The sequence below is a fragment of the Camarhynchus parvulus genome, chromosome 4 (genome assembly GCF_901933205.1).
Source record: "Camarhynchus parvulus chromosome 4, STF_HiC, whole genome shotgun sequence".
Classification (NCBI taxonomy): Eukaryota; Metazoa; Chordata; class Aves; order Passeriformes; family Thraupidae; genus Camarhynchus; species Camarhynchus parvulus.
This window is the reverse complement of record NC_044574.1, coordinates 45868978-45890618: the sequence shown is the minus strand read 5'-3', so window position 1 is coordinate 45890618 and position 21641 is coordinate 45868978. Positions and strand designations below refer to the sequence as shown.

Below are 21641 nucleotides of genomic sequence, written 5' to 3'. Positions count from 1 at the left end.
AGGTATTGCTCATCTTCCTTGGTGGATTCCAAACCTTTAATGCCACAACATGAGCAAGATGGACTGAACACGTTCTCAGCCCCGACAAGAATTATTGCCAGGGTATCTGCAAAATGCTGACCTCAGGCTGAGTTTCACAAAACTACCTCTCACTTCCTCTCTGCTGAAGACCAGAAGTTTAAGAAACTCTTGTGTAAAAAAGGAAAAGGTGGAGAACACATTACATTATTTTCTATTTCAATCACAATGATCTTTCCTGTCTTCTGTGACAGTCAGAAAATGACGTTATAAATTAGGTAGGAAAAAAAGCAGCACCACAAACTCCATTTCCAACACGTTTTGAAAAACACCCTGTGCAAAAGCAGAACTGAAGCTGTCAATGCAAATCTGCAGTTGGATGAGTAAGTACCTGAGGTTCTCCCCTTGTCAGTATTTTCAGATGGCTGGTGACCCTCTTGGATTTCTTGCTAATGGAGTGAATATTCAGTCGGGCAAACTTTTCTTTAAGGGTTTCATCATCATCATTCTTCCTATACTTCAGCACTGCAGACAGAGAATTTCATTACATCAATAGTCTGTATTCACAGGACTTTTCACCAGAACAGGCACACAAATAGGAAACTATTTGAAAGCAGACACTTTGGGATGTGAAAATGCTCAAGAGGATGAAAACCCCATTATCAACAGTAACCCTGGGAAGGGCGAAGTTAGGGCTTCAGCCTGGCAAATCTAAAAAAAATATTGCTATTACTGCATCTTAATTATTATCAGTGTTTACAACTGCATTACAGACACTATAACATTAATTCTTTCCCTGTTTTCATACTGGAGTTACCAGTCAGATAGCATAGTTGGCTGAGGACAAGGGACATTAAGGCATTGTTACCCTCTTGAAACTCAATGTATTACACAACTTGCGTGGCACCAGCTAAAATTTATGTAGTGAAATATCTGAGCTGAAATATATCTTGTAATGGCCAGCCCAAACCTACAAAGAACTTTCTGTTCTTTCTTACCTAAATCTTTCCTCCTTTTAAGTTCATTGATGTTCCAATTAATGGTTCTCATAGTAAAAAGGGCATGTTGTAGTGCCTCGTGGTCAGGGTGAGAAGCAGGAGTTGAGTTCAAGAGCTCCCGGAGTAACAAGGGATATTTCATCAGGCGTTGCACTGGTTTGATCAACAGGGATCCCAGGTCCATTAGATTTGGCTTTCCTCTGTAATTTACGCAAAAATAATTGTCACAAAATTAGAAATTCCTTGAATTGGAATTACCACTCAAGTCAAAAAACTTCAGTGGTAATTGCATAAAAAATTGCATAGATAAAAATAAGATACATCTGTGGGGGAACATGGGTGTTGTAAACAAAACCCTGCTGTGGCCCCCTCAATGAGAAATACACCCCAGCTCTCTGAATTTTCTGTTTTCAGAACTTAGCAGACATCAGCTCTGAAACCATCCCACTCAGTCTAAAGGTGCATGTGCTATAACTCACACATCACAACACCCAGGAAGGGAGATGTAGGTGGAAGAACAAATAACAGGAAGTTTGAGAAATGCGTGTGAGAGCAGGGCTGTTACATCCTGCTCCAGGCCCTCAGGCTTAAAACTGCAACATTTCCATGCTGTGGGTAACTGGGATGCCTGTTCACAGTGCATCCCTTCTCACAACACCCCTGACTTGGCACAGAGACCCTTAAGCTTTACAGCCTTTCACCTGTGGCTTTACTTTGCTGGCTGCCAGTCATATTTCTAATGATGCCTCGGCTTCCAAAGAGTATCAAATCTGGCCTGGGAAATGTTGAACACACAGGATATTCACACAGGCTTGATCCAACCTGCATAAAGGCAAAGCAGGCAACTGGCCGGGTGGCAGAAGGGTGAGAACAGGACAGTCCCAGCTTCCAGCATGGGCACAGGGATGCTCTGTGGCTCTAGGCTCAATCCCCACTGGCTGGGCAGGGGCAGCAGAGCAGCATCCCCAGGCATTCAAGTGGCTCAGGCCACAAAGGCCCCCCTGAGCTCTTGGGCCAGCTGAACTCATGCTCCAGCCCTGCCCAGACTCTGCTTACACTCTCCAGACTGCAATGGGAGAGGCTGTGCAGTTTGTGGGCTGCCACAACAGCCTCAAAGGAAACAGGAAAGGACTGAGCCACATGTGCTTTCATCACTTTCCATGTGGGTCTCCCCAGAAACACGGGATCTCCCCAGAAGAGGCAACACCAACCACCAGGTGGCCAAGAGCTGGGCCAGCTGCTGCTGAGGTTCCAGGACAGACATGTCCACAGCTTCCCCTCATGACAGCACACTCCTCAGCAAACCAGGCACAGCCCCAGCACCAGCTACCTAGCACCTCCCCATTGAAACGGAACATGAGCTCCTGGTGACAGTGTGGAAGGCAATAAAGCAGAGCAAGCTTTCAATTTGCATGCCCAGAAAGGCTCTTTTGGAGCAGAAAAGGTTTTCTGACATTAACTATGCAAGAGCTAAGGGTAGACAAAGAAGGATTTCTGCATATGGAAAGATGAAATAACACAATGTAGAAGGAAAGTACAAAAAATAGGGAACAGCCACATGGTTTTGCAGGCTGACATCTATTGTTTTGTGCAACAGAAAGCGTGAAAGAAAAAAAACCCTTTCATTCCTACTTTTATATGTGTAAAAAGTACAAGAGCCAATCCTTACTTGCTGACTAATTAACTAACAATTTGAATGCCTTTGAGAAGAGACATCTGCATATTTAAACCATCTCTCTCAAACAGGCATTATCTGTAAAAAAGTTCTGCATGAAAAAAAAATTAACAGTAGATGCCTTTTAAGGCTTCCTCATGTCCTGAAACATTCTCATCATTTCAATCCCCCTCATTTCCCCTGTATCTTACATTAAATAGAGAGCTGTTTTTCCTTCTTTCAGCTTCTGGCAGCAATAATGAAATAAAAAAAATCTTAAATTGTTATTGTTTTCTCTGAAAAGCCCTATGAATGCAAATCTATAAAAGCTGCCTCATGAATGGAAAAATCTTCAAGTGTCTTCTCTTTATATAGTTTGCACTTTGGACAGCTGCCCAAGTGATAAACAGCCCTCTGTTCTGTATCTGCATGACACAGTCTTGCAATATGGTGTGAGAGATAGCAGGTTTGTTAGAAGATAATGACTCCCTAGGGCACTAAATGCCACAAAGTTGGACTCATCTAATTCTCCCCAGCAAGATTAGCTGAGATAGCCACTCTCCCTGGACAGTCCCATTTGCAGTGCACCCTGATAGGAGCCACGGGCTGCTGGGCAGGACGTGGCCTTGCCACATGACTCAAGCAGGAGAGTAACACCTTGTGACATCTATTGTGCAGAAAATTAAGTTGGTAATTCATCTTTGGTGCTACTTCAGCCTTCCCCACACGTTATTTTGAATTTAGCAAGTACTCTAAGCCACATGTAACTGTACTAATCCCACAGCAAATTATTGCCATAGCGCTGCAGTAAATGCAGCTGGCAAACTGCAGTGAGCTCCACGGCACAGCCTCCCTCCTGCCTCCCAACAAAACAAAGCCACTAACACAGACGCATTCCCACTTGTTTAAAAAGCCCGTGGTGGTGAGCCACACAAAGGCAGGGGAGGCAGGATTTAGTTTCATTTGCTCTCACTGCAAGGCAGCTTGGTCCAGCGGCAAACACAACAGCCAGCATGGTCCAGCCAGGCTGAGGCTGGTGTGATGAGCAGCTGCCAGTTCTGACATGGTGAGCAGGAATCAGGCTGCAGCAGGACTCAGGATCTTGGGCTTCATGGTCTACTATGCATGCCTTGATTTTAGTACAAGACATGTAGGGCAGATAATTCACTGTGCCATAAGTCTCTCAAGCAAACCCAGGGAACTCACTGAGGCTGCACAGTTGTTAAGCCAAGCAGAATTTAACCTATTGAGCTGCTAGCAAAGGGCAGCACTGTCTGGTATTTATGTAATTGTTTTCTTGATCATGTTTGACTGAAAAGCAGTCTGGGAATAGCAACATCACAGACCATTTAGGGGTAGTTACTCTGTATTTTCCAGTTCAAGAGTAATCAGGTTTTTGGGTGCAGTCCTGCCCAAGGGCTGTTGCAACTCTGCAACCTCTGATTAGCAGGTGATGGGACTCCTTGAGTGCCTTGCCAGTGAGGCAGCCAAGCTCAGGGAGGGTCCCACAGCTAAACCTGCTCATTGCACTCTGCACAGCTTTGTAAAAGTCCTTTTAAACTCAGAAAGTGAGTTGTCTCCTACATTCCACTGGAAACTGTTTGAAGGAGAAAACCAGACTTTCATATCTGTTAGGGTTACCCAAGGCAGAACAGCCAGCCTTGGGTGATTTCAATACGTGTTGCTGCCTCACATGATCATATTGTGACCTTCTGGATATTTTGTATCTCTTGGAGCCACACTCCTTGTGGGACAGGGGTACACAGGAATATCCCTTATCAAAACAAAATGCAGAGAAACTATTTCCTATCGCAGACAAATTCTTGGAACCCCCAAAAGTAGACTTTCAACATGCAAGTCTTTCAAAGCGCATTTTATGCAGATCATAGTTATAACAAGCAATTGACTGACTGATAAACAAATTCTCTGACTTGACTTGAGGTCTGTTCCTCTCCTGCCAGTACAGACCACACTTGCTCCTCCTTTCTCCTAACACTTTGTCTGGGGTTGTAATCTTTCTCTTCAGTTCAGACAGCCCCTCCTCTGACCTCTCACTGCAGGTAGCTACAGGCAGTGCTGCATTTCAATGCAGCCAACATGCTGGATGTCCAGAAGCTGCAGCTGTGATAAATTCTCCTTTACAGCTTTTCAAAGATGTCACATTTGGCACAGAAGTCCCTTAACCACAACTCATCAGTGGCTGGGGGACTTTCCTGGCTAAGTTGCAATGAGCTTGTTCTTTTCTGATATTCTTCCAGCCACTGTTGGGGGAAGATCCTAAGGTGGGCTTCTCACATAGGGCTACTAAAGGGGTTGTCAGCTTAGAAATAGCTTTACCTGCAGGCCTGCCTGAATTGTAGCAGGAAATTGGATTTCAAAGACTGACACTATGCTGTTGACAAACACTCAGAGCATTCTGCATATGTCCTGGAAAATTCTCCAGTGTATACTGGCACAAAAGACTTGTGTTCTTAAACATACTAAAGAGAAATAAAAAATACTTTAAAGATTATTTTACATGTAAAAAAAGGCATAGTACTTACTCTTCTTCATATCTCTTTCTGCAAAAGACAAGAAAACAAAACACGCATTAGATTTCTCCTAAAAGGATTTATACAGTCCAGGAGATTCTCAGATACACCTCAGTGACACAGGGTAGCCATAACTGGCAAGCTAACTTAGATTTATGGCCTCTGTGTGTCAGCAGAACTGTGCAAAGCAGCCAGAAGGTACTGGCGAATCTGACCCTGTAACTTTTTGAACAGACAGCCCCAAATGCAAAAGGATTGTAAGAAACCTGCTTTGGCTGTGGGACCCAGCCTTGTCCTCACACTGTTAGAGAAGGAAGCTTGGATCACTCTGCTAACAATTGTAGGTAACATCAAGCCATTAATACAAAAAGGAAAACTAAACATCATTCTTACACTTTACATACATCTCTGTCTACTCTCTTTAAACAGAAATGTATTTTTTTTAAAAAAAGAATAAATTTCAGCCTTTTAGGGTGTAGAGTCAATGAAGCTGTGAAGTTTTTTGTAGACCACACATCAACTGAAACCTCTCTGGAGTAGGATGGTGTTGATGCATATATCAAAAGCATCAGGGACTTAAAATTGTAGTTTGCAAACTCATGCATAGAATGTTTCCTTACGGTATGAATACACTCAAATGCAAGAGACTCAAACGTCTCCATCTCTGCATCAGGCTTTCCTGACATCACATCCTCAGCCGCACTTTTTTGACTGTCTGCACTCTCATCTCCTGGCCCACCAGTGCCTAGCTGAGCATCTGGAAGCTGCTGCTGCTTTCATTGCTTCTGCACTGTCAGCATTTTGTGTGCTTGTGACGTCCCTCTGCCCCTGTAATAGTTGACCGAGCTACTTCAGGCTGAAAGCTGAGCAGGTAGCTGCCAGCATCCTTTCATTTTTACCAGCTGCATTTCTTTGGCTAGGCTAGCAAACAATATCCCCAGTTTGCATAATCACTGCTGAAACACGGGACTCTACAGAAATTGGATTTGCACACGTCTCCAATGCAGACACCTACATTTTGGGATGGATTTTTTCCTCTTCAGTCAAAAGGAACAGGAATCTCAACATATCTAATTAAATCTGATTTGTCTGTACAGATGTGCAGAGTGCCACTCTCAAATTGCTCCTGATATAGTACTTGTTTTTCACATGTCAGATATTACTCAGTGGAGGCACAGAAGCCCCTACTAATGTCAGCTCATTTAAGATATTTTAAAGTGGAACAATGTTCTTTCCAAGGGAAAAGAAAACTCTTTAACAAGTAAACATTTTTCAAAGATAGCCCCAGCCCCCACATTTGTTATGTCCCACAATGGAAAACAGCTTGTAACTTATTTGGTAACAATCTTGCATAGTTTTCTTCCTAGGGCAAATATTCTCTGCTGGGTAGAAACAGTTTTAGACGACCAGAGTTCTGAATCTCAGCATGCACTTTCAGGTCTTAATAGTTGAATTGACTGCAATCCTTAGGCACTGGGGAAAATCACAACATAATACACACACACCAGTGCTTTTATGGTTGGCTCCTGTTTAAAGGCTAATCAGGAAAGAATAAGGCAAAACAAGGCTTCACTGTAAGGAAGTCCTTGTCACTTCCTGCTAGCAAAGGCTACAGTGGCTCAGCATAAAATATCCTTTCTCTTTACAAAGCCCAGCTGTTATTTTGGAGCAGAAGCACCTCTTGCTGGCTCTGGAATACAAGTACCAACATCCACCCTAGGATGTACATGGACATTATTTTTTATCTTTATTTCCTTCCATGTCCCCTTGCCTCAGCAGCATGGAAAAATGAATGACAGTAGCAGCTTCTCTTGATTAGTCAGGAAAGATTATTGCAGGCATCAGCACCAAAACACCCACTTAGGCGAAATACCTGGCCATCCATTAGCCTGAAGGCATGAGTTTATATGAAAATGTATTTCTTTCAACTTCCAGGGTAGCTAAAACTTGAGAACCCTGCACATATACTTTGTTATATATTTAAGAGCCAAACATGTTGCACAAGACAAGCTCCATTTTCAACAAAACCTGTCTTCAAAGCAAACATTTCTCTTTTAATGTTATTAATATTTTCCTTCACCACTCTTTCCAGATTTCACTAGGACATACTTCCCATCTCCTAAGACTTAACAGATCTCTGCAGACCAATCTCAAATTCGAGTGTGGCTGAAATATCTGTTGCTGATCTGTTGCTGACTCCTTTATTTGTGATAACTTTACATCTCTCCTACAAGCATGCAGCATGGGCCTTTCCTGGAGCTGGAGCCAGACCTCTGGTCTGAATCTGTGGCATGTTCCCTCCTGACAGCTCTGTGCGATGCTTTTGGGAAAGTGAGGGGCAAGGGGATTTATGGGTGGGAAGGGAAGCACTCTCCATGGAGTGGATGAGCTGGTGCCTGCCACTAGGTGCAGGAGGAAGCTGTGCTGGAAGACAGATGGATTCATTACTTGGCAACATGCCCAGTTCTCCACACATTTTCCCAAGGGTCTGGCACTGGAGCCAATGGCACAAAGCACCTGCCTCTGGTGGGAACTGGCAGCTTGCTCCACCACTGTTTCCTCTCAGATACCCCCATCATGAGGAGCTGGGAACTACACAGCAGCGCCAGACCCTGGGGCCTTGTAGCAGCAGCCCAGAACTGCCAGTGCACTTGAGTAGCTCCATAACAGCCTGCTCCAATTGAAGGAGCAGACTTGCTGAAGACAGAGGGCAGCAAGTTTCCTGGCAGCTGGAAAAGGTGTTCCTAATAGCCCATGATATGATGCAGCAATTTTTAAATTTTTTTTTTTGCCAGTATGGGGCACTGAAACTAAGGAAAGAGCAACCTTTCTTGTGCTATTTTTGGCCATCTTAGAGAGAAAAAAATCTAATCATCGCCCCTGGCTTGTCATCTTTTCATGAAAGCAGCATAAGCCAGAGCTCCCAGCAAGCCTTATAAAACTCTGGATTTACAGGGGACCTTTCATCTACATCCATTTAAAATGTTCCCTGCCAGGCAACTGACTATGGACGGAAATCATCATTTGAAAAGATCTTACTTTAAGGACTGTACACAGCCTCTTAAATGCTGCTTCAGTTCTTCATCCTTTTCATAGTATTCCAGCATGGTGTGTGCATCATCATGGTGATAGCAATAGATTTTATATGTGTCTTCTAGTGGGCCTTTAATCTGCAAGAACACTTCCCCTGTTAAGGAGAAAAACAAAGCATGTCAAGTCAGACAACAGCATCTCAGAAGGAGTTTTATTATTCCACCACATTAGCTGTGAGCTAAAAAGGCTGGCTTCCACTTTACTTCCCTTAGAAATGATCGTGTGTGTTTATGTGCATTATTTATTACATGTATTTCTCAGCTGCTCATCTTTGTCATAGCCAGGCACCATTATATCAGTGTTAATGCACAAAAATTCCCTCAGGAGAAAAGCATGAAATCTCTATACCCCACACCCCTTCAAACACAACCTCCTAATTCACTGCCCCACATTAATGCCCCTTCGTTGGAAAACACACAGGAGAGCTTAACTAATAAAGGGAGACTATTTTTGTGTCATGGGCTGGCAGGAGGGATGAATGTAAGCCTGTTAGCTTTCCTTTTGACTTTTTTCATGAATATGAACTTAAATGGGTAATAACAGGAATAATAATTCTATCTTCCATTAGCCATTTCAATTTTATCTGTTTTGCAGAACCTTAAAATGGCAGTTGTTATGACTTAGAATAGAGAATTTTCTCCACACGACAGAAGAAAAACCTGCAACCCTCCCCTAATTAAATGAAACCACCATGGATTACAGGCATTTTTATATAATATATAGGTTTATATACAGCTGAAGAGGGAGAACACCTCCATCTCCAGTCCTCCACACCACCATTTTCCCATAAAGAACAGTTGGGAATTTTAAAGGCACTAAAGTAGTCCTACACTCATTTCGCATTTACTTCTGGAGCCTAATTCTCTCAGCCTAAAACTCTTGTGTCTGGTTCTGTGTATGTAAGAAATCTGAGCAGGGAGAGCATGCTTCCTCTCTTCTGCTGAGATATTAGCTCAGTTCTTACACAGTTCTGCAGCAGGCCCCTGATCAGCATCTTTGGAAATGTGTATAATAAACAACAACAATGCTGAAAACTCCTGTTGGGCATTTACTGAAAATTATATCTATGTGGCAACCAGTCCAAATAGATGTTTATAAACATTCCTGTTGAGTTACAGCAATGACTATTAAAGTTAAAAGCTGAACACTGCATTAATTGGGAGCTCTCCATTCACGGAGCAAGCACTGAGCTGTCAGGCATCCTGCATGTTTCATCCTGACCGGAGTGTGCTGTTCCATAATACATTGCATTGAACTGCTCCATCTTCAAGTGAAAAATGATTCAGTTACCACAGTAACACAGCCCTGGGTTTTCTGCCCTAGCAGCAAAGGTTAACTGGGCTGTCTAATGCACGTTGGTTTCAGGGTGCAAATAAGGGAAAAAACAATGAGGAGCTAAGACCACCACAGTACATTTTAGTTACTGTAAGGGCACAGTCAGAAAAGTACCAGCATCCTATAGTTAAATGCTCTTTAGCTGTCTTCTCTGCCTTGTGCTTACTGCTAATGCTGATGGCTAACAAGGCACATTACATCCTGGCTTTCCCATGAACTCTGTGCAGGTCTTTATCGGCCAACAACCTAAGGGGAAACCTTAACAAGCCTTAACCTTGATCCTGCATGCTTGGCACCCAATTCTAGAGATCATGAGCTCTCACAATTTGCACTAACATTAGCAGAGCTCCAAGTGCTTAGCATGGCCTGCATTATCCTAAGCCCTCAAGTGAGGTCACATTTTCAGTAGGAAAAATGTGGCCTTACAGGCACAATGTAGGCTACAAGGCAATGTAGCCTTACAGTTCATTTCAGTGAATACTACAGGCTGAAAATTAGCTTCTCCAGAAGGAAAGAGCTGGGCAAGTTCTGTTCACTGAAGTATTGTGCCACAGCGAAAGATACTTCCATTGATGCTCAGTGATGAGAAAAATCATGTGCTGATTTCATGAACAGGGCCTTTTAACAGCAGGTGGATTTCTAAAACCTAAAGCCTGTCTTGGTTCTGAGCTGTATGAACCAAATCAGATGAGTTTTGGGCATATCACTGTGGGAGCTTGCTTTATGAACCAAAACCACATTGTATTTGGCACAGCTTTAAAAATACTCTGAGAGATGCAAAGCTCCTTGATGCCTCTTCTGGACCTGGTCATCAATCTCAAAGAGAAATTCCTAGGAGGAAGGCTTGAGTTGCAAAGCAGTTTCTCCCTGTTGCTCTCAGTGGTGCTTCCACTAAAGGCAGCAGTAGGAGAGGCAGGAAGGAGTCTAATAGCTAAAGCTAAGTCTTCATATTCCTCCATATACAGAGGAATATGAAGAATATATACTCAGAACAGAGAGGAGAAAAAAAATCACGGAAGGACTACAAAAGGTATTTAACCTATTTTAGCTCAGCTTAGGAGATGGGTTTTGAAACCAATCACTCATTAGTCCTCATCTCCCATGCCTTGGCTGTGTGGTGGAGCAGTCACAGTGATACAAACTGGATCCCTTTGAAGATGATAATTACCAGAAGACACACTCCAAGGGCACATCTTATGCAGTCCAACCATAAGGGGCATCTCAACCCACAGGCACAGGCTACAGCCAAGCTGAAGTAAGACCTTGTAAAATGTGTAGTGTGGATACCATCTCCTTAGCAGAAACTCTCACTATGCAAGTCTGCTCCTATTGGACATTATCACTTGTCAGTGTGGACATAGGATAAAATGTGGAGAACACAGACTAAAATAAGACATGACTATGAACAACCACATTGTTTTCCTTTCAAAGCAGTGAACTATCAGTTCTTTTGAACCTCACCATGGCTGGGTTCCAAAGTAAGATACTTCAATACAAGATTTTTAAATACATTAATCATGACAGAATATGATGAGTGTGCTTTTTCTATAGACTGGCTTCAAAAACTTCTACACTGAAGATCCTGAACACAAAATTATTACTTTGATGTACTTTCAGAGGACAATAAACCTACTAACTGCTTGTAGTGATGCAATTATTCTCCCTATTTTTGTCTCAGCCTTCAGAAGAATGTCTCACACCTTACTTGACAACCTTTTTCCTGTCATAAGTTAGCCAACTCTGTGATCAATGATCCCATGCATTTTCATGGTTCTTTGTCTCATTTGGAGAAATACACACTAATAGATGGATGAAATTGTTTGTCTTTACTTCTGAATGTAGCAGGGAACTAATAGAATGATTCTCTTGGCTGTGAGAAAGGCACTTCCTGCTAGAATAGAACATTGCTTATTAAGAGTATGACTCATCATGATGCACTTTTACTGAAATACTGCCAAACAACACAGACGCATCAAACTACGTTAAGCTGTTGCCTTGGCAAACCAGATTGAGACATGCTAGAATTAATACTTTTCCCAAGCCTCTTATGCTTTAATATCCTGTTTCTTAGTAAAATGGCAACTGATATTTTTACCCAATTATTTGAGAGAAGAGGGACACTTTTTATAAGGTGTTACCTGTGGTATGTGGTAGGAAAGAAAGAACCTCTCGACCTCTGAATCACAGCTGGAATTTTTTTAAACTGAACTGTTTAATTTTTTAAACTAAACTGTCTGACTTTGCACTGAAGCAAATTCAGAATTCACACCTGATCCCTTAAGGTAGCTCACCCTAAGGTGACTCTGAACTGACAAAGCAGTCATGGGAGAGCTGATGTGTGCTGGTAACTTGTTAAATCTCTCCAGTTGTGCCAGAATGTCACAGGAATCACAGCCTTAATATTCATGACCTGACCTGCAGAACTTGTGACTGTTGTGACATGTCCAGGGCCAACCTGTTTGCTGAAAATACCTGTGATTCCGACAGACATTCCCACACAGAATCCCACAAACTTCAGATTCATTACATCTTTCTCTACTGTCCATGTCCCTGTCAAGCACATTTAACCACCTCCTACAGGAACTGTATCACCAGTACATACATGTTTAGAGTGTTGGGATGGGTTGAGATTTGACATGCTTGTTATTCCAAATATTTCTAATGCTTTTCGTGAATGGCACAACTCTTGAGTATGCAAAATAAGAGTTTGAGTCAGCACAAGTGGATTTAAGTAGGCAATATCAAACTAGATGAAACAGATCCTAGCAGTAATTTGTATAACTCATTGCAACAGGTTTTACTCATTCTAAACCCATTTTCTCCTTCCTTCCTTCTACTCAGCACCCAGATGTATGGAAAAATAAGGCATCATAATCATACAAGTACAGTACAGCAAATGGACAGGTTTCACATGGCATTTTTCCTGTATCATTTTGGATAGCTTCTAGCATGCCAGCCTCTGAGAGGGGTACTAGCTAAGTCTGATGAGAGCAGAGGACAGGAGAGTGTTATGTTTATTCTTTCACGTAGCTTTGTAGAACTCAAGAGGACAGTAAACATACCGATTATTTGCATGGGTGGTTCCACATCTGTTGTGGCTTCTTCCAACAATGACAGCAGTTTGGCTGATAGCTGATGGACCAATTCAACGTTGCTAAACAAGCCATCCACATCAAAGCGAGCAATCTAATGGAATACAAATATTAAGCAGCTACTGACAAAGGATAAAGAAGGATGTTGTGTATTACACAGCTTCTCTTGCTATGCCCTGAGTATTCAACACTCTGGGAAGCACCACTTCTGCAAAACCTCATATAAACATCCTCCTTGTGACTTCAAGGACACATACACGATTTTCACATTAGTATAATATGGTTGACGCAGTTGACAAAGTGTATGTTATCAAGTATTTTTAACCTTATTTTGAACTATCCCTAATCTGAAACTGTTTACCTAGGAAGGAAATAAATATTATCATCTGAATAAAGAAAAGATCCTTATCTGGCTTTGAAATGTTTGTTTACTTTCCCACTGGGGAAAACAATAGTTGGCAGTAGGTTTGATTCCCTGATTACCACTCACTATCAGAGGCCGCTACATAAACTGAGAGCTTGGCACTTTGGTGCCAGCTACCAGGTACAAAGACTTCAAGACAGCTGGTGCCATTTTAAGTTAGTTGTCCTATAAATCAAAAGATCATATAACTTCCACTAAAAGAAACACATTTCTAATTTGGGATATTAATACAACCTAAAGAACTTCTTACAGAGCCTGGGCACACAACATGGATTTCAGTGAATTGTATCCATTTCTACCAACAGAAAATTTGGTTCTGTGTCCCTCCTCATCTTACAGGAAGTAAAAGATTTCCAGGACATGTAGTTTTCATCTCACAGCAGGGCAATAGTTACTATTTGGGGATCATTGGAGATAACCAGTGGTAATGTGCTCATACTGTGAACAAAGACAAAAACAGTTTCATCACCCATATCAATACTCTCCGAGCCTACCTCTCCATTTGGAAGAGAACTGCTGATTTACATAGCACCTTACCAGATGCCAGGAGGATCAAATTGCATACTATTGTAACAAAATCAGAAATACACTTTCAGTACTGATGCAGTTAATTTCTTTATAAGCATTATAGGGGCTAAAACATGTTTTATCTATTTGGAAATATGAAACAGATTCATTGCCTAGACCAATTTTCTAAATACATTATAAACTTTCAATATGGTAGTTTATTGGAGAGCTAGCATTAAAAACATATAACATTCCTGAAAGCCTTTCAAAAATGCAGATGTTATTAGATTAAGACAGTTATAATCTCTAAATTACTTTTCCTGTATACATCTAGCACAGGATTTCTGACCTACTCCCTGGCATATCTACATAGTATTTGGAACTACATCATGCACGGACACTTCCACAGATTAACGCAGTGACAAAGGACAGAATCAAAAAGAATGTTTTTAGTTGGGTGAAAAAGAGTGACAGAATATGGCACATTTGTCAAAAATCTCAGCAAGTTCAACCAGGGAATATTCTTGTTTGGTGCTGGCCCGGCTGGGGAGGAAGTCAAGTGGAGACTACTTCTAAGTGGATGAATGGCTGAGGGAGGAAGAAGAAGTCAAGAACTCCTTTAAGTTATGTCAGCAGATGCCAGCTCTTCTGAGAATGGGTTGCAGCAAATTCTCACAGAGTTTCAGAAAAGCAAAAATGTCCTGCAGAAGTTTTAGCAGCACAGGTTAAGAGGCACTGCCAATGTCACCTGAAGACACTTTGGCCTCTGCACCTGTATTTTGTCACCACAAACCCTACACAATGATTACGTGGGTTAAGGTCTGTTTAAAATTATTTTTATTCTATTTCTGCAGCAGATATCATTTGTGCAGCCTCTGTTGGATGCTAGGTTTCAGGCCTCACAAACACAAATCTTTGTCTGGACAACCTCCTCTATTTCCAGCACCATTTTTCTACAAATTGAAATACTGTTGAGGAAAAGGTGCTCTTTGAAGTCTCAGCTGAAAAAGAAAATAGATATCATTGGCCTAATAAGGTCTTTTCCATGAAAGGTAGTTTATGAGCCTTTTTTCTTAAATGTACTTCTTTTGTGTGAAATACAAATATCCCAAGTCCTCACTGGCCTGTCAAGCATGGTATTTATCCACTACAACTGTCTGAAAGGATGAATAAAGTTATCTTAACAATTGAATTTAACCTTGATGCAGAGGTTCATGCCATTCCAGTCTCTACTGTGGGAAAAACCTTCATTTTGAGGTACCAGTAAGCATCTGCCGTGGCACATAACAAGGGTTATAACTACAGAGCAGAAGGGAGAGCCAGAAGCTGCTGCTACAGCCCATAGGCAGGGATATAATATCCAAGCTGGTCTCTGGACAATCACCTCAATCAGGCTTTATGCAAGTTCAGCACAAGGGCTCAGGAGCATATCTGACCTTCCACGCTCCTCACTGTCAGAGCCCTGACACACCACGTCCCGGAGCACTGGCTCCAGACCTGCTCCCAGCACCACGTCACTCTCCTGCTGACACTTGTACTTGCACGGAGATTGTCCACAAGCAGAACATGGCTGAGCTGAGACCTTGACATCACCACCTCATCCTCCACCCCAGCACTCACCTGCATGTTTCTCAGGGGCTGAATCACTTCCTTGATGCAGAGATCCAGGTCACTGATATAGTCTTTCTCAGTCTGCAGGAGTTCTGCGATGATTTTCACCCTCCTGGCCATCATGCGTCGCCTGACTTCTTCTTCTTCTTCTTCTTTGTCCTCCTGCAGTGGGGCGGCAGGGGTTGAGGACACTGCCTGTGGAGCCATTTTTTCTGGTAAAAAAAGGAAAAGATTAGTTAGGAGTGTCAGTATTCCACATGCTCATCCAGCTTGCCCTGCATGACCATGGGTGGTGGACAAACGGCCATGGCAAGCAGGAAAAGAAGCATAAGAAATGGCAAACCAAAATCAGACTGAGTGTCATCCCATCTCCTTCTAAAAGTGGACAGGGGTATGCCCAAGCAACTTGTCCATTTGGCATTAAGGGGATAACCCATCACTGGCTCCTCTGATTTAGATGTTTGGTATCAGGCAGAAATTTTCTATGGAGCACAGGAAAATCTAATTCTTGTCACACTGAAATCCCAGGGTAGCTGATGCCCTTCTACTCCTTTGAAAACAGTAGTGGTCTGACATCTATTATGATTTGAAGGATGGAAAAAAATGTGCTCCTGTGAAAGAAAAAGGCTGTTTACCATAAAAAAGCTTCACAATAATAACCTTTGTTCTGTACAATGTAACATTGAGTCTATTCATGGGAAATTGAGGACTGCAAGTACTGGATGACAAACTTTCAAGTGAAGACAATGTTACTAACAATGATGATGAATCCTCCAGCTCTGTTTAAAAATATTTTTTCAAAAGAGACAAAGGAATTCAAGAAGAATATGAGAAAACCTTTAATGATCAATAACAACTGTTTCTACGAACAACAGAGATCATTGGGATTAGGACATTCTTCACTGCTTTTCAGTATTTAACACCTAGGATATCTGATTTGTTTCAAATACAGGAAAACACAAGGACTCTTCTACAGATGGGTAATTTATGTACATTACAAGACCTGCACACAACCTACTTATCTGTAATGATGGTCCTCCCACTTGCTGGTCTGTAAGCCAGCCTGTAGAGATCCATGTCAGCTGTAAAAAGGGCACTGACAATCCATATTTTTCATTAAGAAACACACACACAAAACCCAAAAACAAAACAAAAAAAGACCCAAGTGGAAGATTTCAGAGGCTATTCTGGTGTTTTTCTGCTAGCCACAAGATGGTGCAGAGTACCAACAAAGATGGACATATCATTAGCGTGCTCAAGTCTGCATCACTCAGGCTGAGCTTTGACAGCCCCGGCTTTCATTGCTCAGCAGCAAAGGATGGGAATCTCTGCTGACAGTCAGACTGCTACACCTTCAAGTCAGCTTCTTGTACAGACTATACTGAAGGAGGTAATAAAAAGCAGTATCAGGTGCTTTGCTCACTGATGATATTGCAGTTATTTGAATTGATTGTTAAGGGTAAGGTCATGAGCACTCCAGTGAGTGTCAAACAGCACAACTCGCCCGTACAACACCAACCAAGGGGGTAGGGGATAGCCCACAGCTGGACTTGTGGGAGCTAAGCAGCATTCAGGACAGAGGACTTTGAGCCATCTTCCAACAAGAGGTGTAAAATACAATAAATCAAATATATCTTTGGCCATGCCTTCTACAATTATGCTGACCACTGATACTCGAGAATGGACAGGTTTTTTACTAATGACTCTCCCACCAGGTTTTCAAGTGAGACTGATGTGACCACAGATAGTTTTGAATAGCTGCTTTTGGGACGGCATGTCAGTCTCTACAGCACTAGTTTTAAACAGTGAGGACCAAGAACCTAAACAGACCTGGGTGGGGGAATGGAAGGCAGAGGAGAAGGGGAGCTGTTTTCTCAAACTTTTTTGTATTTAGATACACTTTTCAGCTTGGAGTTTTTAGCCTTGAAGTTTGTGTATAACACAGGCATGAACATTTTGTCCTCGAGTTTGTACAGAGACAATGAAACAGAAACATGAAGAGAATGTCTCTCCTCTGCAAGGCCTTGGCTATCAAAAGAATTTTAGGCTTAACCTTGCACTGATGAGTTCGTGCTGCTGCAGAGCTCATCCACCAAAGGTGCTGTGTGCTGAATATTACAGACCCTGCTCTTTAGTGAGGAGGAGAGCAAAACTGGTACCAGTATCACTTCACAACTGCCTCAGAGAAATTTACTGCTAGGGTTCCAGAAAGGGACCACCTTGCCTGCTGCTGACATGCTAAAGCAGCAGGTACTTTTTATTCCAAAAACTTACTGTACGTAACCACATTTATAAATTCACAAGGAACCATATGAACAATCCATTTCTATTTAACTTCTGCACCAAAATCAGGATTTTTCTTGAGAATGGGTGTGAAACTGTTTGCATGCATGTAAATGTGTGTGAAGAGTTCAGGGCAGGTCCTGAGAAGGCACAGAGAGGAAGATCTCAGAAGTGCAGTTTTGTCTCAGACACAGATGTTATGATATTGGATGGAATTGTAAGGTAAACTCAAGATGCTGTATAAAAAAAATTTCTAACCTTTTATACTGGTGGCAGGGGATGCCATTATATGAGCAAAATAAAGCCACTGTATTTCACTTCAGGCTGGAAATCACAATCCCTTGAGAGGCTGTTCTTTCAGTTTCTGTCATTAGATAGCCCTGATCAAATTTGATTCTTGAATTACGTCAGGGCTCATCTATTATCATTATTGCATGATAGATAATAATGCTGGGAAATAAAAATTATTCTCAACAGGAAGAAGTAATCATGAGAAATATCAGTTAGATTCTGTTTCCTTATAGAAAACATGTTTTTTAATAAATGTTTCCTTCAGTTAAATGTAATATAATTTTCATTTTCACTCAATATGTTCACTTTTTCATTTCAGGCATATCTGTCTCTACAGAATGCAACAGGAAGGTCTTGAAGTGATGATTACAGCCAAAATGTATGATTTCGTGTTCAGCTGATTGCTTTTGACCAGTTTGAGAACATTAGTAGTTTGCTGAAATCCTTGTGGAGTAAGTGCAAGTTTAATGAATGCACAAACAGTGAGAGCATATCTGGAATATAATCAGACTCATTTCTACCTGGTAATGTGTACCAGCCCTGGAGCAGTTGAAGAGAGAATTAGCAGGAAAAGACATCGCTGAGGATTAACTGCTACAGTAAGAATTTGACTCATTTGTCCTCAGAGATACCAGGTACAGAAAAATGAAAAAATAGTCTATTGAAAAGATTGTTCAACCGTTGCATCTTAAGCCCAGTTTACAAAAAACTAACTGGTACTTTTACTAGACATAAGAATAAAAAGTAGAAGGCAAAGTTTGTAATTAATGCTTTTGTGATGTCAGCTATCTGCAGGAGTTGCCTTTCTGGAGGACATTCCTTTGGAGATGACTTAGGTTTTTCAACTGTGTATTGAAGTACACAGCTCTAGTTGCACGAAACAAGAGGTTCATTATGTGATGACAAGGACAAAGAAGCCACATATCTTACAAAAACAATTTCTTGCAAGTGTGAAGTCTAAAGATGTCCCCCAGATGGAGACATGCCACAATGTGGTGCGAGCATGGAGGAACAGAACTTGCAATGTGCAAATGCAGCAGCTCTCTTCTAGGCCCTGAGCAGGTACTGGGGGACTGTTCCAATCTGCTTAAAGGGAGGAGAGGCAGGTTTGCCTCAATCCACAACTGCAGAAAGGAACCAGGCTCTAAACATACCTGAAAGTGACATTAAAACACAAACGAGGTTAAATGTTGGGATCCAGAGCGATAATGCGACTTTATTTTTCATAAAAGAGGGAAGAAAGAGAGAAAATCAGAAGAGTAGGAGAATGCCAGAATAATTACAAGAAGCACAGGAAAGGGGTTACCACCACCATGGGTCCAGCGCTGGCTGATAGGGTGCGATGGGGGAGATCCGCACGGGTGCAGGGGGTCTTTCTCCGACGAAGTCTCTCCCAGAGGAGCCCAGTGACCCAGCAAGGGAGCAGCGCCACAGCAGCAGGACCAGAGCGGGGTGGGGAGCATGGGCAGCCTCATTGGAGCAGCCAGGACAGCGAAGAACAGCACAGACAGCAAAGGTTCCAGCACTGGGTAGATATTTGCAGCGCACGCCCCCAGCGACAGCTTAGGTGTTTGCTTTTTTTAGAGGGTTTTGAAAGAGGCAATGGTCACATCCACTTCACAAAGTTCATTGGCTGGCTCCCTGCTGTATCAAAAAGTTTGCTGCTTGCTCGCTTAATGTATCAAAAGTTTGCTTCTCGCTGCTCTGGTGTAACAAAAGTCTGCTGCTTGCTTAATGTATCAACTAAAAGCTCTAGGAATAACTTTCAACAGGATGCCTCATTTTCTAAAATAAAGCAGTTTCTAAAGTTTTTGTTAAAGGTAAGTTAATGCTTTAATTTTCAAACCTTAATCTTTGAAGAGGTAATGGAGAAACATTCTTTACATTTTGCTAGTTCACTACAGGGACCCACAGCAAGCGACTGGAGGCGCAGCCATTACAGGCTTGCAAGATCTCTGTGCATAAATCTCCCTGGTTTTCATGCCTAGAGAGTGAGCAGCTCCAAGAGGTCTGTTCTATCCATCCTTCCTCCCAGATAAGATGCTCTGATTGGATATTACTTTTGCTCTTGATGTGGGGCTCCAGATTTCTCCCCATCCAGTTCTTTCCATGTGGATCCAGAGGAACTAGCACAGAATACAGGAACAAGTACAGAGATGCTGGTGCGTGGAGTGACTTAGAGATCTTTTTGTTACCTAGGCAGCATTTGAAAGATGCCAAAGCAATGCGAGTTGTGCACTCACACTGTGCAGATACAAGGATTTTGCCTGGCACAAGGGACTGGTGAAGGCATAAGTTATCAAGGTATAGCAAACAAATTACAGAATGACTGTGTTTTCACATGTTAAACATGAGTTTTGTATCACCCTGGATAAATTATTCCTCTGTGAAAGCAAGTCCTCAGATAGCCTTTACCCTCAGATAACCTAGCAATTACACAAGGGAATGTACACCGACTTTTATCAGCTGGATTTGGGAAAGAAATGCAGGCAGCCAAGTCCAGAGACTGCTGCCGTGGCAGCTTTCCTCTCCTTCCTCATGCTGTCGCTCTGGCTCTGTTTTCTACATGCCTGCATCCACTGCAGGAGCTGGGAAGGCTGCAGGACACTGAGACGCTGGGATCCATGGAAGTGAGGGAGCCTGAAACTGGACAAGCAGTGGGGAAAGATGGAGTGTGACTCTATGTGCAGATGAAGTGCATCACGTTAGATAACACACCACAGTTTTACTCCAGATGCCCCTCCCTTTGCAAGGGACCACATTGGGTGTCCTTACAGTTCCCACCAGAGTTCTTACAGTGCAACAATATGGTGCAAACATGGTGCAAATGAGGCCACTGAAGACCAAGTTAGGCATTGAAATAGAAAAATATTGGGAGAGACTTGAGGAAAACCTTTTTTTTTCTTTTACTGAGAGACCCATGAAGCAGCATTGTTCAGGAGTGGGTTTGCTGTGCACAGGCTGTGAGTAACACAGGCAAAAAGCCCCTTTTCTGAACCCAGGAAGAAAACACTGCAGGACCAGGATGACCTTGCACCTGTATTCCTGGGCAACAGGTTTGCTTATAAAATCTGCATCAGAGACTTCCGTGCAATTAGGTCATTCAATCTTTGATCATTTTTCTGTTCCATAAGGTAGAGAGAATATTTACATTCAATGCGCAGGTTCTTTCTTCAATTCCTTGACAGCAGACCGCTCTAATTATGTGTGTGCTGACAGGACTACAGAGAGCTCCCATGTGACCGTGGTGGAAGGGAAGAAAGCTTATCATCAGTGACAGAAGAATGCCCTTATTGTTAGCTCCAATACTTACAAATAAACCTTCCCAGGGTGTCACACACCGGTATAAATACACCACCCCTGTGGCACTGAGCTAATATGTTGATAGAGCAGGAACTGAGGAAGGGCTGTACCTGAACTGCTCCCTCCAGGACACAAGCACCTCAAGATTTGGCATGGATTAGCTGTATGAACTGTGGCCCACAAAGCAAAGTATCCCAATTAATAAAATGTTTGCTAATATGCTCAGAGGAGGATCCTTGTGTAACTCTCCTTGTGTCCCAGTCTTCCCTTCAGCTGCAGTTTCCAGTTCTACTCTTAGCTCCTAAGAATCCTCAGCTCCAGCAGGGCTTGGCTGTGCTAAGTGCTGTGCAAACACTGCAGCACAAAATGGATTCTGCTCTGAAAAGATGAGCTCACTTCCCTGACAGACACTGCAATAAGTTCAAGGAATAACTCCAGCTTTATTACAGCACAAGTTAAGAGAATTAGATCCCCCGAGCCTAAATCTGCATGGCAGAAAAC

At 42.4% G+C, this 21641-nt stretch overlaps 1 protein-coding gene across 1 annotated transcript in view; it reads right to left on the bottom strand.

The window, feature by feature from the left end:
- ARHGEF38 (Rho guanine nucleotide exchange factor 38) overlaps nt 1-21641 on the bottom strand; it is a 36009-nt gene that overhangs the window by 9725 nt on the left and 4643 nt on the right. Inside the window, exons 2-7 of the mRNA XM_030947987.1 lie at nt 15273-15475; nt 12692-12815; nt 8241-8388; nt 5214-5231; nt 1017-1216; nt 410-543 (exon numbers count right to left, since the gene is read on the bottom strand). Coding sequence (XP_030803847.1) covers nt 410-543; nt 1017-1216; nt 5214-5231; nt 8241-8388; nt 12692-12815; nt 15273-15475 — 827 coding nt within the window. The remainder of the gene's footprint in view (nt 1-409; nt 544-1016; nt 1217-5213; nt 5232-8240; nt 8389-12691; nt 12816-15272; nt 15476-21641) is intronic.